This window comes from Molossus molossus, unplaced genomic scaffold (genome assembly GCF_014108415.1).
Source record: "Molossus molossus isolate mMolMol1 unplaced genomic scaffold, mMolMol1.p scaffold_m16_p_3, whole genome shotgun sequence".
NCBI lineage: Eukaryota > Metazoa > Chordata > Mammalia > Chiroptera > Molossidae > Molossus > Molossus molossus.
The window spans coordinates 86,453,485-86,468,461 of NW_023425366.1; the positions used below are offsets into that span (position 1 = coordinate 86,453,485).

Sequence of the window (14,977 nt, forward strand, 5' to 3'; positions counted from 1 at the left end):
TAGAACAGAAATAAGTAGATGGTATAACTAGAAGAATTAAGAAACATATTTCTCCAGACCGCAGGCCAACGCTCTAACCGCTGAGCCAAACCGGCCAGGGCTTGAAACATATTTCTATAGTGAAATATATACTGATAGATTGAAGATCTAGAACATCTGGATCTGTCTATAAATTTGAAGAATTTAAGTGCTCATCATTTTAGTAAATATTTTTTGTGAGTTTAGAAACCAACTCACAGTTGGGGCATTTAAAGTAGAACCTTAGAATATAACTGGGGAAAAAATTAAAAACAATATTTGCATGTGATTAATGCCATCTGTACAGAAAGTGAAAAGTAAAAGCCTTTTTTCACCTCTATCCCACCCTAGTTTTTCTCCCCGGAAGATTAGCACTACTGATGAGTGTTTATGTACTTTGGAATTTTTTATCTTTTTTTTGGGGGGGGGGGTATGTGCCCCTAGTGGGAACCGAACCTGGGACTCTCTGGTCCGCAGGCCAGTGTTCCAACTGCTGAGCCAAACTGGCCAGGGCTATTTTGGTATTTTCTTAAGCATAAATTTCGTATCATTTATTTTCATATACTATAGTACACTGGATTTGCCGAATTGCATTCTTCAAAGAAACATAGCAATAAATATGGTCCATTAGTTACTTGAATAAAAGAAGTGCTCTGATAAGTATAGAGATACTTGTGGTAGGAATGAAGAGTATTTGATGATTCTCTTAGCTTTTATTTGGTAGACAACACTCCCAGCTGTAAAAGAAATCATGAGCCAAGAAAATGTAAATGGGAGAGTATTGAATTATTTTTATTAAATATTATATAGGATTGGAAAATGCCATTACCTTTATCAAAACATATACATTGACAAAGGTTATAATACCCAGAGGCAACTCTAAGGTCAATATAATAATTTTGAGTCTCTGATAAATAAAAGACAATATTTTGAGAATATAGAAAGTTTGAATTCTCACTTTAATGGACAAGGCTAAAGGATTACAGAAAAGGAAACCAATGTAGCATCTCCTTAACTACCTTCTAATAAGGAAAGATCTAAAACCTTTCTTAGACTGTGCCTAAGGAAAATTCATACATATAGAGCAAATAAAGCAAAATAATATTATTAGCAGGTAGAATAGACCCTATGAAAAATTCCTTTTCCAAAATTAGATGGATTGGATGCTCTGTTTCTTATTTAAAGCCCAGCTCTCAGATTTGGCTTTACTTATTTGCCCATCAATAGAAAGAGAAACACAGAGGAGCTCCTACGAGCCTGTTCTCTTAATTCCAATACTTATATCCTTTCCATGAAGATTTTGCATGAAAAAAAATGACAATGAAATTCTTTAAGTGAGGTCAGGTGACAGGAGAAATGTGAAGTTTTTTGTTTGTTTTAAGCCACAGTGCTTCTGCTAAAAACCAGCATTAGTCCCTCCTTGTATATTTTAACAACCAGGCCTGCGGTCTACTGGAGACATTACTGATCTATTTTGGGTTGATTGTAAGTCAAAAATTAGAAAATCCTACCCATTAGTGTTCTTGGGGGCATTCTCTTAATTGCTGGCATTAGTGTGTATTCATCTAGGAACCATTATTTTGGCAATTCAGTCCCTCAAAATTTTTATTGAGTGTTTATTCTGTGCCAGTCTAGAAACTGAAGATAGAGGTAGGAACTGGAGATACAAGGGTGATCAAAACAGATATGATCCTTGCTCTGATGAAGCATAGAATCAGTTTAGATTCCCTGAATTCATTTCAGCCTTTACTGTTCGGCAGATACCAGCATTTAGATGTGGTTTAATATGATAGACAAATTTTCTTTACCTTTAATTAAGGATTGTGATTTGTCACAACTTACTTTGAATCTATACTTCAGTATGCTTAATTTAGCAATTATGTCTAAAGTAATACCAAGGAACTTTTATTTTGCTAGTTGAGTTGGTTTGTCTTAAATGCCTTTCTTGAATATAAGAAGGGAGCCTCAATTTCACTTTCAAACTTCAGTCTTGATGCTAATAAATAAGCAGTGTCTATCTTAAAATTAAATGGGTTGGTCATTTAAAAATTTAATATGTCAGTCTATTAAGTAAGAAAGAAAGTAGTTGCTATTTAGGTAAATCACTAGTTCTTTTGACATGATGATGGCATTTGCATGGCAGATTAGGTTAAAATATCTTTTTTATCAAAGTGTATGTATAAGTTATGAAGGCTTTCCTATTAAGATGTCTACCAATTATAGATGTTTCTTAATGAGACTATTTTGTAGAACTAAAGAAAATATATGTATATAAAAGTAAAGTATGCTATATGACCTAGAATATATAATTTTACGTCCTTTAAAATAGGTATGTTAAATTTACCATTTGTCTGTTATCATTAATAATAATTGTGGCAAACATGTTGGGAGTCTTATTTATATGTTAAATGAAATATATTGCAGAGGTTTAAATATAAATTTAACAGTCAATAAAAATATGAGACCTGGATGTTTTGTATGCTAGAATGGTAGAAATTTCCATTGTGTTTTTTGTTGTTCTTTACAGACATTCCACTTCTTCCTTCTATCACATCTCTAAGTCTAAATGAAAATGAAGAGAAGAGTGGACCTTTTGTGGTACACTGGCTAAACAATAAAGAGTTACATTTTACTTTGTCCATGGAAGTCTTTTTACAGCAACTTAGAAAAAGTTTTGAACAACCATCTTCTGAGGCCAGTGTAGAAGACTCTAATCAGGCAGATGTAAAATCTGATGAAGGTAAAGCTTTAAGAAGGATAAAAAATGTGAAGTTTTGTTCAGAATAGCAAAGATTTTATATTAGGGTAACATTAGCTACTGTCAGAAATAAACTTCAGAATTGCAATGGCATAATACAAATTTGGACTAGCTTATTTAAAAATTTAGTGTACATGTTCCTCTTCTAGATAGCTTTCTTCCACATATTTAGGCTTCAGTCAGCCACCTGATTTGTATATGCATTAAAGTTTGGGGAGCTTTACACTAGGGCCTTAAAATCTTCTGCATTTAGCCTTAATGAGGGGGAGGGGAGAAAGAAGGTATAGCTGTTCCTCAATTTTAACTCAGAATTGGCACATATCACTTTCTCATTTTATGGGAAAGACCTAGTCACAGGATCCATGTAGTCCCTGACTGGATAGTAAGCCATTCTATGTTAAGGATTAGGAAGCAAGAATTTGTGGTCGCCAGCTAGCTATCTCTGCTACAGTTTGTGGTTCATAAATGTTTTTGTTTTTTAAAAGTTTTGTTTTAATTATGAGATTGTACATATCAGATGGTATAGATAGGAATAAAATTTACATATTATTGAGTATCCTACATTTATTCTTTTCTATCTTTCTATGTATTTATACAGACAGTTTTTTTGTTGTTGTTATCCTCACCCAAGGACACTTTTTGATATTTTGTTCAGATACAGTGGGAGGGAGGGAGAGAGAGAGAAACATCGACGTGAAAGGGACACATTGAGTGCCTGCCACCCACACGAACCAACCAGGGCCGGGGACAAACTGCAACCGAGGTACGTGCCCTTAGCGGGAACCAAACCTGGGTCTCTCCGGACCGCAGGCCGATGCTTTAACCGCTGAGCCAAACCGGCCAGGGTTATACAGTTTTTAAAAAAGTTGTGCTATAGGAGTTCATTTTTAAACAAAATTAGTGTTTTGCAACCTGCATTTCAAATTTAGTATGGGAACTTTTCAATCTCATTTTTATAACAGCTTCTGAGTATTCCATGTCAAGAGAAAATTTTAACATTTCCTCTATTGATAGACATTTAAATTTATTTAAGTTGTTTTCACTATACCGGTAATGGTACAATAACACATCTTTTCATCTTTGTGTGAATTTTTCTGTAATATAGATTACTAGATGTAAACATTTTAAATTTCAGTTACTTCTGCCAATTTGTCTTTTAAATTAACTTTTTACATATTATTTTGTATTAGTTTCAGGTGTACAGCATAGTAACTTCTGCCAAATTGATCTCCAGAAATGTTTTACCAGTTTATACTTCCTCTAAGTATATCCAAATATCTTTTTTTTTTTTATATATCCTTGCCACCATTGGATCATTTCATTATATTATTTTTTGCCATTTGATATGGGGGAAAAGGCATCTTGTTTTAGTTGGCATTTTCATGAGGCAAATGGAACAGAATTATTTTAGCCTTTTGCAGTTTGCCTCTTTGTGCCCTTTGCCTGCGTTTCTATTGGATTATTTTTCTTTTTCTTAAATGATTTGTATGTTTTGACCAATTTTTAAAATCTGGTCACAGTCTAACATTTTTGACAGTCTTCTTTAAGAAAATCTTTCTATTTCTAGAATAGGGCCTGGGGTGTTTGAAATAGAAATCAGAATATACATATTTACCTGTATTAAGTTGGAATACCAGTTTATTTTTAACTGCCTATGTGTTGGAAAAAACCTGGAAATTGGGCACTATAAATATATTCCTTTAAAATGGTTTCTTTAAAATATCTTATTAGTTATAAGTTCATACACTTAGAGGGTAGCTAGTTTAGCAGACTCAGGTTTTGATAAATCTGATATTATGAAAAAAGTCAAAATTACATTCTAATAATATATTTTTAAAATTCAACCCAGAATTATAGACCCAGTTCCAACTTCCTCATTTTACCATGAGCAAAACTGAGATCCAGAGAGGTAGTATGTTTAGAAACCAGTTTACCTATTTTCTCCTCCTATAATAGCCTTCTACCAATAATCCATTGACTCAGTCTTATAGGACTTCTGATTAGTGTGTTAGTTCCAGTGGCTTTATAGTCCTGAAGCAAAGTTATTTTTTAAAGGGGAGCCCATTTCTCGTTCATGAAAACTATTATGATTTTCATCTTGAGTACGTTTTTAAAAATGTCCCTTAATTTATAGTAACAGTTTGATTGTATTTACTTGGTTCATGAATTGTTTTGCTTACAGAAATGGATGATAGTGTTGATGACCTGAAAATAAATCATGAAAAGAAGGAATTGAGTGGTGATAAAATGGTACCAAACTCAACTTTTGTATCATTACCATCAGCTGCCATCGATCATCAGATTGAAGTACTTCTGTCTGAATGGACTAAAAATGCAGACATGCTGTTCAGTATTCATCCCATGGATGGCTCTTTGCTGGTTTGGCATGTGGATTGGCTGGATGAATACCAGCCTGGCATGTTTCGTCAAGTACAGGTACTGTTATTAAAAATTCTGGACAGATACTACTTGTTAAATGTGGGTACAGTTTTGTAATGCCTCTTTACATAATTTCACGCATTCTAATGCTCACTTTCTTAATTCTAGGTTTCCTTTGTTTCCAGAATTCCTGTAGCTTTCCCCACAGGTGATGCGAGTTCTCTCTGTAAAAGTGTGGTGATGTATGCCTGTACCAAGAATGTTGACTTGGCTCTTCAGCAAGGGAAACAAAAGCCTTCTGGCCTCACACGTTCCACATCAATGCTTATCTCTTCTGGTCACAGTAAATCAACTAATAGCTTAAAATTAAGTATTTTTACCCCTAATGTTATGATGATTTCAAAGCATGCTGATGGCTCTCTGAATCAGTGGCTAGTCAGTTTTGCCGAAGAATCTGCTTTTTCGACAGTTCTCAGTATTTCGCACAAATCCAGATACTGTGGTCATCGCTTTCATCTTAATGATTTAGCTTGCCATTCAGTATTACCATTATTGTTGACAACATCACACCATAATGCATTAAGGACACCAGATGTTGATAACCAAAAACAACCTTATGATGCTGTAAATACTGAAGATTTGGCACAACAGAATAAAAGCACCGTTGGCATTGCATTTCAGGATCCCAAAGCGGTTTATAGTGAGCTAATTCTTTGGCGGGTTGATCCAGTTGGGCCATTGTCTTTTTCTGGAGGTGTTTCTGAGCTTGCCCGGATTAATTCTCTTCATGTTTCTGCATTTTCCAATGTGGCATGGCTGCCCACTCTTATACCCAGTTACTGTTTAGGTAAGCATTCTGATTTCTGTGTAATAAATTTAGATTTTCTGACATTGCTTAAGGACAACATTTTAAATGTTTGTTAATACTTTGTAGGTGCCTACTGCAACTCTCCTAGTGCATGCTTTGTGGCAAGTGATGGACAATATCTGAGATTATACGAAGCAGTTATTGATGCCAAGAAACTTCTTTGTGAGCTTTCCAATCCTGAAATTTCTGTAAGTAAATGGCTTTTAAGACTAAGCATATTATTTGATTTTTTAAAGGTACTTAATTTATACTTATTGGGCATGTTCTAAAATTGAGATATATAATTTATAATACAGTGTAGTATGTCTTTTAGGTATTTTATTTTTTTTATAATTGTATTTACCATTACAGTGATTCTAAGTTCCTTTAAAAGGAAACCATTTATTTTATTTATTCAGAAGTAGAGTCTAGTATCCTACAGTATGTTTTCTGTAATACTTTTTGCTCAGAGATAAATTGGGAATAATGGCACTATAATGTGGAAGTTTAATCATAACCAAGAAAGGAAAAAGCTATCAGCTCGGTTGCAATACAGGATGGAATTCTTTCAGCACCATTGCAAAGTTTATGTCTTATGACAGGCAGCACTCTTCCTGTGCCCAACTAATACCAACCCAGCACCTCCAACAAGCCAGTATTTTCATGTTTTTGGTTTTCATATTTTAAAATATTCCCTGAGGTAATCCTCAGCTATACTGAACTAGGACATTCAAGCTGTCACCTCAGCTACCAATTCATGTTTTGGTTCATGCCTTGGTTATAGAATTGCATAGGTGTCAGTGGTCTCCAATCTTGTTTTATTCCTAAGTTATTTTTATTTTTAATGCATGGTTTTGCAGAACAGAAGTTTTTCTTTCTTTTTTTTTCTTTTTATTAATTTATTTTTGTTACAGATGTTTCTCCTTTTTCCCCTACTGATTCCCCTCACCAACCCTCCCCGCTCTGTCCCCAGGTTTGTTGTCGATGTCCATTGTTCATGCATACGTGCATATAAGTTCTGTGGTTTATCTCTCCCCCACCACTCCCTCATCTGGGGATTGTCAGTCTGTACCCCACTTCCATGTCTCTGGGACTACCCCATTCCTCAGACTGTTAATGTTCATTACATTTCACAAATAAAGAGAGATCATATGATATTTGTCTTTCTCTGTTTGGCTTGTTTCACTTAGGATAATACTTTCCAAGTCCCTCCATGTTGTCTCAAAGGATAAGAGATCTTTCTTTCTTACAGCTGCATAGTACTCCATTGTGTATATGTACCACGGCTTTTTTATCCATTCGTCTACTGATGGACATTTGGGCTGTTTCCAGATCATAGCTATTGTAAATAGTACTGCTACAAACATGGGGGTACCATATATTCTTTCTGATTGGTGTTTCAGGCTTTTTAGGGTATATTCCTAGAAGTGGGATCCCTGGGTCAAATGGCAATTCAGTTTTTAGTTTTTAGAGGTAACACCATAGTGTTTTCCATAGTGGCTGCACCAGTCTGCATTCCCACCAGCAGTGTACTAGAGTCCCTTTTTTGCCACACCCTCGCCAACACTTGTTGTTTGATGATTTGTTGATGGCAGCTGTTCTGACAGGTGTGAGGTGATACCCCATTGTTGTTTTAATTTGCATCTCTCTGATGATTAATGATGTTGAGCATTTCTTCATATGTCTCTTGGCCATTTGTATGTCCTGTTTGGAGAGGTGTCTGTTTAGTTCCTCGGCCCATTTTTAATTGGATTCTTTGTCTTCCTTTAGTTGAGCTGTATGAGCACTCTCTATATATTAGAAATTAACCTCTTATCTGATATATCATTGGCAATTATGCTCTCCCATAGAGTGGGTTGCCTTTCCATTTTGGTGGTTGTTTCTTTTGCTGTACAGAAGCTTGAGTTTGATGTAGTCCCATGTGTTCATTTTCTCCTTTGTTTCTGTTGCCTTAGGTGATGTATCAGTGAAAATTCTGCTGCGTATGATGTCTGAAATTTTGGATTCATGAGTCACATTTAAGTCTTTTATCCATTTTGAGTTTATTCTTGTGTATGGTGTAAGCTGATGGTCTAGTTTCATTTTTTTGCATTTAGCTGTCCAATTTTCCCAACACCATATATTAAAGAGGCTGTCTTTACTCCACTGTATGCTCTTGCCCCCTTTGTCAAATATTAATTAAGCATATTGTTTTGGGTCCATTTCTGGGTTCTCTGTTTTGTTCCATTGATCTATCTTCCTGTTCTTGTGCCAGTTCCAGGCTGTGTTGATTACAGTGGCTTTGTAGTATAACCTGAAATCTGGTAATGTGATCCCTCCAACTTTGTTCTTTTCCAAGATTGCTGTGGCTATTCGAGGTCTTTTTCTGTTCCATATGAACTTTTGAAGTATTTGTTCTAGTTCTGTGGAGTATGTCGTTGGTATTTTGATGTGGATTGCATTGAATCTATAGATTGCTTTGGGTAGTATGGACATTTTAATGATGTTAATTCTTCCAATCTATGAACAAGGTATGTGCTTCCACTTTTTATATATTCCTCTATTTTTTTGTTCAGTGACTTGTAGTTTTCTGCAAATAGGTCCTTTATTTCTTTGGTTAAGTTTATTCCTAGGTATCTTAATTTTTTTGCTGTGATGGTAAATGGGATTGGTTTTTTAGTTTCTCTTTCTGTGATTTTATCATTGGTGTATAAAAATGCCGTCGATTTCTTTTTTTTTTTTTTAAATGTAAAGATATTCTGTAGTAATAGGTTAGAAGATTGTTAAAATGCCCATAACCACCCAAAGCCACCTTTAGATTCAGTGCAATCCCTATCACCATTCCGATGGCATTTTTTCACAGCAATATAACAAATAATCCAAAATTTTGTATAGAACTGCAAAAGACCCCAAGGTAATACCAAGGGGGAAAAAAAAAAGAGAAAAAAAGCATCCAAGGTGATTCATGTATTGGTAATTCATTTCTTTTTGTTATTCAGCAGTATTCCATGGTTTGAATCTATTACTGTTTGTTTACCCTTTCAGTCTATGTTTATCCATGCATCAAATCACATGGTTCTTGATTACTATAGGTATATATTAAACCTCATTATTGAATAGCATGATTTTTCCCACTATATTATTTTTCTTTTCTTTTTTTTTTTGAATTTTCATTTATTTTTTTGTTACAGATATTTTACTTTTTACCCCATTGGCACCCCCCACCCCACCCCACCTCCGCCCCGTCCCAGGCTTAGTTGTCCATGTCCATTGGTCATGCATACATGCATATAAGTTCTGTGGTTTATCTCTTCCCATCCCCCACCCCCACCCCCTCTTCTGAGGAAGTCAGTCTGTGCTCTACTTCCATGTTTCTGGGTCTACTGTATGCCTCAGACCGTTATGTTCATTATATTCCGTATATAAGTGAGATCATGTGGTATTTGTCTTTTTCTGCTTGGCTTCTTTCACTTAGGATAATACTTTCCAGGTCCCTCCATGTCGTCTCAAAGGATAAGAGATCTTTCTTTCTTATCGCTGCATAGTACTCCATTGTGTATATGTACCACAGCTTTTTTATCCATTCGTCTACTGGTGGACACTTGGGCTGTTTCCAGATCTTAGCTATTGTAAATAGTGCTGCTATGAACATGGGGGTACATATATTCTTCCTGATTGGTGTTTCAGGCTTCTTAGGGTATATTCCCAGCAGTGGGATCACTGGGTCAAATGGAAGGTCAATTTTTAATTTTTTGAGGTAGCACCATATTGTTTTCCATAGCGGCTGCACCAGTCTGCATTCCCACCAGCAGTGTATCAGAGTCCCCTTTTCTCCACACCCTCGCCAACACTTGTTGTTTGATGATTTGTTGATGGCGGCCATTCTGACAGGTGTGAGGTGATACCCTATTGTTGTTTTAATTTGCATCTCTCTGATGATTAGTGATGTTGAGCATTTCTTCATATGTCTCTTGGCCATTTGTATGTCCTGTTTGGAGAGGTGTCTATTCAGCTCCTCTGCCCATTTTTTAATTGGGTTCTTTGTCTTCCTTTTGTGGAGTTGTATGAGCACTCTATATATATTGGAAATTAACCCCTTATCTGATACATCATTGGCAATGATGTTCTCCCATACAGTGGGTTGCCTTTCCATTTTGATGATTGTTTCTTTTGCTGTGCAGAAGCTTTTTAGTTTGATGTAGTCCCATGTGTTCATTTTCTCCTTTGTTTCTGTTGCCTTAGGTGATGTATCAGTGAAAATTCTGCTCCGTATGATGTCCGAAATTTTGTTGCCTACATTTTCTTCTAGAATTTTTATGGATTCACGGGTCACATTTAAGTCTTTTATCCATTTTGAGTTTATTTTTGTGTATGGTATAAGTTGATGGTCTAGTTTCATTTTTTTGCATGTAGCTGTCCAATTTTCCCAACACCATTTATTAAAGAGGCTGTCTTTACTCCACTGTATGCTCTTGCCACCTTTGTCAAATATTAATTGAGCGTATTAAAAATGCCGTCGATCTTGATATTAATTTTGTATCCTGGTACTTTGCCAAGTTCATTTATTAAGTCTAGTAAATTTTTGACGGAGTCCTTGGAGTTTTCTATTATAGTATCATGTCATCTGCAAATAATGACAGTTTCACTCCCTTCTTTTCAATTTGGATCCCTTTCATTTTTTTCTTTCTGTCTGATTGCTGTGGCTAAGACTTCCAGTACTATGTTAAATAAGAGTGGCGAAAGTGGGCATCCTTGTGTTCTTTCTGTTCTTAAGGGAAATGCTTTTAGTTTTTGCCCCTTGAGTATGATGTTGGCTGTAGGTCTTTCATATATGGCCTTTATTATGTCTCCATATGATCCCTCTATTTCCAGATTGCTGAGCGTTTTTATTAGAAATGGGTGCTGGATTTTGTCGAATGCTTTTTCAGCATCTATTGATATGATCATATGATTTTTATCTTTCATTTTGTTTATTTGGTGTATCACATTTACTGATTTGCGAATATTGTACCAGCCTTGCATCCCTGGAATGAATCCCACTTGGTCATGGTGAATAATTATTTTGATGTATTGCTGGATTCGATTTGCTAGTATTTTGTTCAGGATTTTGGAATCCATGTTCATCAGGGATATTGGCCTGTAGTTTTTCTTTGTAGTGTCTTTTTCTGGTTTTGGAGTTAGAATTATACTGGCCTCATTAAACGAGTTTGGAAGTCTTCCTTCTTCTTGAATTTTTTGAAATAGTTTGAGGAGAATGGGTATTAGTTCTTCTTTGAATGTTCGGTAAAATTCCCCTGTGAAGCCATCCAGGCCTGGGCTTTTGTTGCTGGGAGATTCTTGATTACCTCTTCAATTTCTTTATGTTGTTATTGGTCTGTTCAAGTTTTTTATTTCTTCCAGGTTCAGTTTTGGGAGACTATGTGTTTCTAGAAATTTGTCCATCTTGCTTAGATTGTCGAATTTGTTGCCGTATAATTGTTCATAATATCTGTTAACAATCCTTTGTATTTCTGTGGTGTCAGTTATTTTTTCTCCTCTTTCATTTCTGATTTGTATATTTGGGTTCTCTCTCTGTTTTCTGGTGAGTCTAGCTAAGGGTCCATCAATCTTGTTTATCTTTTCAGAGAGCCAGCTCTTTGTTTTATTGATCCTTTGAATAGTTTTTTTTTGTTCTCCATGTCATTTATTTCTACTCTGATCTTTACTATTTCCTTCCTTCTACTTGCTCTGGGGTTTTCTTATTGTTTGCTTTCTAGTTCTTTAAGTTGTGAGGTTAGTCTATTAGAAATTATTCTTATTTCTTGCGATAGGCCTGTAGTGCTATGAATTTCCTTTCAGAACTCCATTCGCTGCATCCCATAGATTTTGTGTTGTTGTGTCTTCATTTTCATTGCTTTCTAGGAAGTTTTTAATTTCTTCCTTAATCTCCATGGTAACCGATTCATTGTTCAATAACATGTTATTTAGCCTCCATGTGTTCAAATGTCTTTGCATGTTCTTGTTGCAGTGGATTTCTAGTTTCATGCCACTGTGATCTGAGAAGATGCTTGATATGATTTCAATCTTCTTGAACTGGTAGAGACTTAGTTTGTGCCCTAACATGTTGTCTATCTTTGAGAATGTCCCATGTGCACTTGAGAAGAATGTGAATTCTGTAGTTTTGGGGTATAATTCTCTGTAGATATCTATTAAATCCATTTGCTCTAGCACTTCATTTAGAGTCTGTGTTTCCTTGTTAATTTTTTTTCTACAGGATCTATCCAGTGATGTCAGCGAGGTGTTGAAGTCCCCTGCTATGATTGTATTGCTGTTGATTTCTCCTTCGAAGTCCTCCAGATTTTTAATATATGTTGGTGCTTCTATATTGGGTGCATATATGTTTACCAAGGTTATATCTTCCTGTTGGATAGATGTTTTCAATATTATGTAGTGGCCTTCTCTGTCTCTAGTTATGGCCTTCATTTTGAAATCTACTTTATTCGATATGAGTATTGCTACCCTAGCTTTTTTTTTCCTTTCCGTTTGCTTGAAAGATTTTTTTTCATCCCTTCACTTTCAACCTATGTGAGTCTGGGTCTCTTGTAAAGAACATATATGTGAGTCGTGCTTTCTTATCCAGTCAGCTACTCGGTGTCTTTTTATTGGAGCATTCAAACCATTCACATTTAAGGTGATAATTGATATGTACTTATTTATTGCAACTTTTGTTAGTGTGGTTATATTTTTCTTCCTATTTCTTCTACTAATTACAGCAGTCCTTTTAGCATATCTTGCAGTGCTTGTTTGGTGTTAATATATTCCCTTAGCTTTTTGTTTTTTGTTTTTTTTTTTGTCTGGAAAGCTCATTATTTGACCTTCTATTTTGAATGATAGCTTTGGGTAGTAGTCTTGGGTTCAGATCCTTGTTTTTCATGACCTTGATTACTTCATGCCACTCCCTTCTGGCCTATAGTGTTTCTGTTGAGAAGTCAGCTGAGAGCCTTATGGGGTTTCCTTTGTAGGTAACCTGTTGCTTATCTCTTGCTACCTTTAGAATTCTCTTTGTCTTTAATTTTTGGCATTTTAATTACTATGTGTCTTGGTGTGGGCCTGTTTGGGTTCTTCTCACTTGGGGCTTTCTGTGCTTCTTGAACTTGAATGCTTTCTTTCTTCATCCAGTTGGGAAAGTTTTATGTCACTATTTTTTCAAATATATTCTCTAACCCGTACCCATTTTCTTTCTCTTCGAGGACTCCTAGGATGCGAATGTTACTACGTTTCCACTTGTCCCACAGTTCTTTTAAGCAATCTTCCTGTTTTTTAATTGTTTTTTCCTTTTGGTTTTCTGATTGGTTGATTTTTTTTTTTATACCCTGTCTTCTAATTCACTGATCTGGTCCTCAGCTTCCTCTACTCTGCTGGTTAGTCCTTCCAATGTGTTCTTAATTTCTGCTGTGTCATTCTTCATTTCCACTTGGTTGGTTTTCAATGTTTCTGTATCTTTACTCATGGTGCTGATGTCCTTACTAATGCTGTTGAGCTTCCTTAAGATTATGGCTCTGAACTCTGCCTCTGATAATTTGCTTAGCTGCATTTCATTGATCTCATCTTTGATAGAGTTCTCTTGTTCTTTCATTTGGGATTTGTTTCTTTGTTTCACCATTTTGGCTATCTCAGTGGGTTTTCGATCCTGCCAAATATTCCCTTTGGGTGTTGGTGTTCTGCTGTTTGTGGCTCCCTCTACTGGGTTTGGATGAGCCTGGATGGGCCTGCGTTAAAAACCACTGTCAAGTCTTACTTTCTTGGGTAGATTTGCAAGCCCAGGAAAGGTTCAGTTATCCTCTAGCTTTTTCCTGGAGGCTAGTGGTCTCAGTTACTCAGTGCCTTGGAATGTAGCCCTGATGTTCTGCATAATACGATTTCCAGAGGGTGGGATAGATGCTGGTTGTTAATGAGCCTCAATTTGCATTTCTTTGCCTCACCTGGGAAAGGCTGAGTATGGGGGCGGGGGCTGCTACTTTTCCCCACAGCTCTGGGAAGGAGCACACTGGCCACCGCCCTTTGTGGCCGCAGCTCAGCAAAAACTCTGAGTGCCCTCCAAATTCCCGCTGTCCCCACAGAGTTCCAACCCAGTCTACCCTCCCTCTGCTGTAACCCCCAGGTGAGTGGCTGTGGCTGTTTTAGCACTCTTTTCTGGCTCTCTGCACTGTGGAGTGGGCTTGGTCTTTATTCCCCAAGGGCGCTGCTCACAGCTAAGACTGCTGCTGTCCATGGGCTCCCTGCTTTTCACCCTCTCACGCCTCCACAGATCCTACCAGTGTCTCTGCTTTACTGTTGCTTTTTTCTGAGGATTTGTCTTTATTTTAGTTGTAATTCCTGTTTGGTCCTGGGACATCATCTGTGTAGCTTCCATTCACTCTGCCTCCATTTTCACATCTTCTATGCCTATCTTGTGCGTAGCTCAGAACAGAAGTTTTTCAAACCACTTATATAGCATTGTAGTAGAGACATATTTATTGAGAGCCTTCTGTTTTTTCTGTAATTGTTTTTTGTTCCATTTTATTGAATTTATTGGAGTGACAGTGATTAACAAAATTATACAGGTTTTAGGTGGACAGTTTTTTTTTTTTTAAATATGTTTTTATTGACTTTTAGGGAGAGAGAGAGATAGAAACATCAGTAAAAGAGATACATCAATCAGCTGCCTCCTGAATGACCTCTACTGGGGATCGAGCCCACAACCTGGGCATGTGCCCTGACTGGGGATCAAACCAGCGACCTCTTGGTGCATCGGTCAGTGCTCAACTGCTGAGCCACATTAGCCGGGGTCAGGTGCACAGTTCTACAATACATCATCTGAACACTGTATTCAGTGTTCACCACCCCAAGTCAAGTCTCCATCCATTACCATGTATCCCTGCTGTACCCTTCTCCACTGCCCGCCATTCCCCTTTTCCATGCAGTCACCATTCTCTTGTCAGTGTCAATGAGTTCTTTCTTTTTTATCCCTTTTTGCT

General features: G+C 36.5%; 1 protein-coding gene across 16 annotated transcripts in view; it reads left to right on the forward strand.

The window, feature by feature from the left end:
• The window catches only part of DMXL1 (Dmx like 1), a 166,408-nt gene that overhangs the window by 41,204 nt on the left and 110,227 nt on the right, over positions 1 to 14,977 (forward strand). For 14 of the 16 annotated variants that reach the window (XR_004961739.1, XR_004961738.1, XM_036280413.1 and 11 more), the window contains 4 exons: positions 2,546 to 2,758; positions 4,959 to 5,212; positions 5,324 to 6,002; positions 6,090 to 6,211. Coding sequence is in view for 14 of the 16 variants with exons in the window: in XM_036280413.1 (XP_036136306.1) it covers positions 2,546 to 2,758; positions 4,959 to 5,212; positions 5,324 to 6,002; positions 6,090 to 6,211 (1,268 nt within the window). In the remaining 2 variants the exon portion in view is untranslated. The remainder of the gene's footprint in view (positions 1 to 2,545; positions 2,759 to 4,958; positions 5,213 to 5,323; positions 6,003 to 6,089; positions 6,212 to 14,977) is intronic. The other 2 variants (XM_036280418.1, XM_036280408.1) reach the window with 2 other exon arrangements.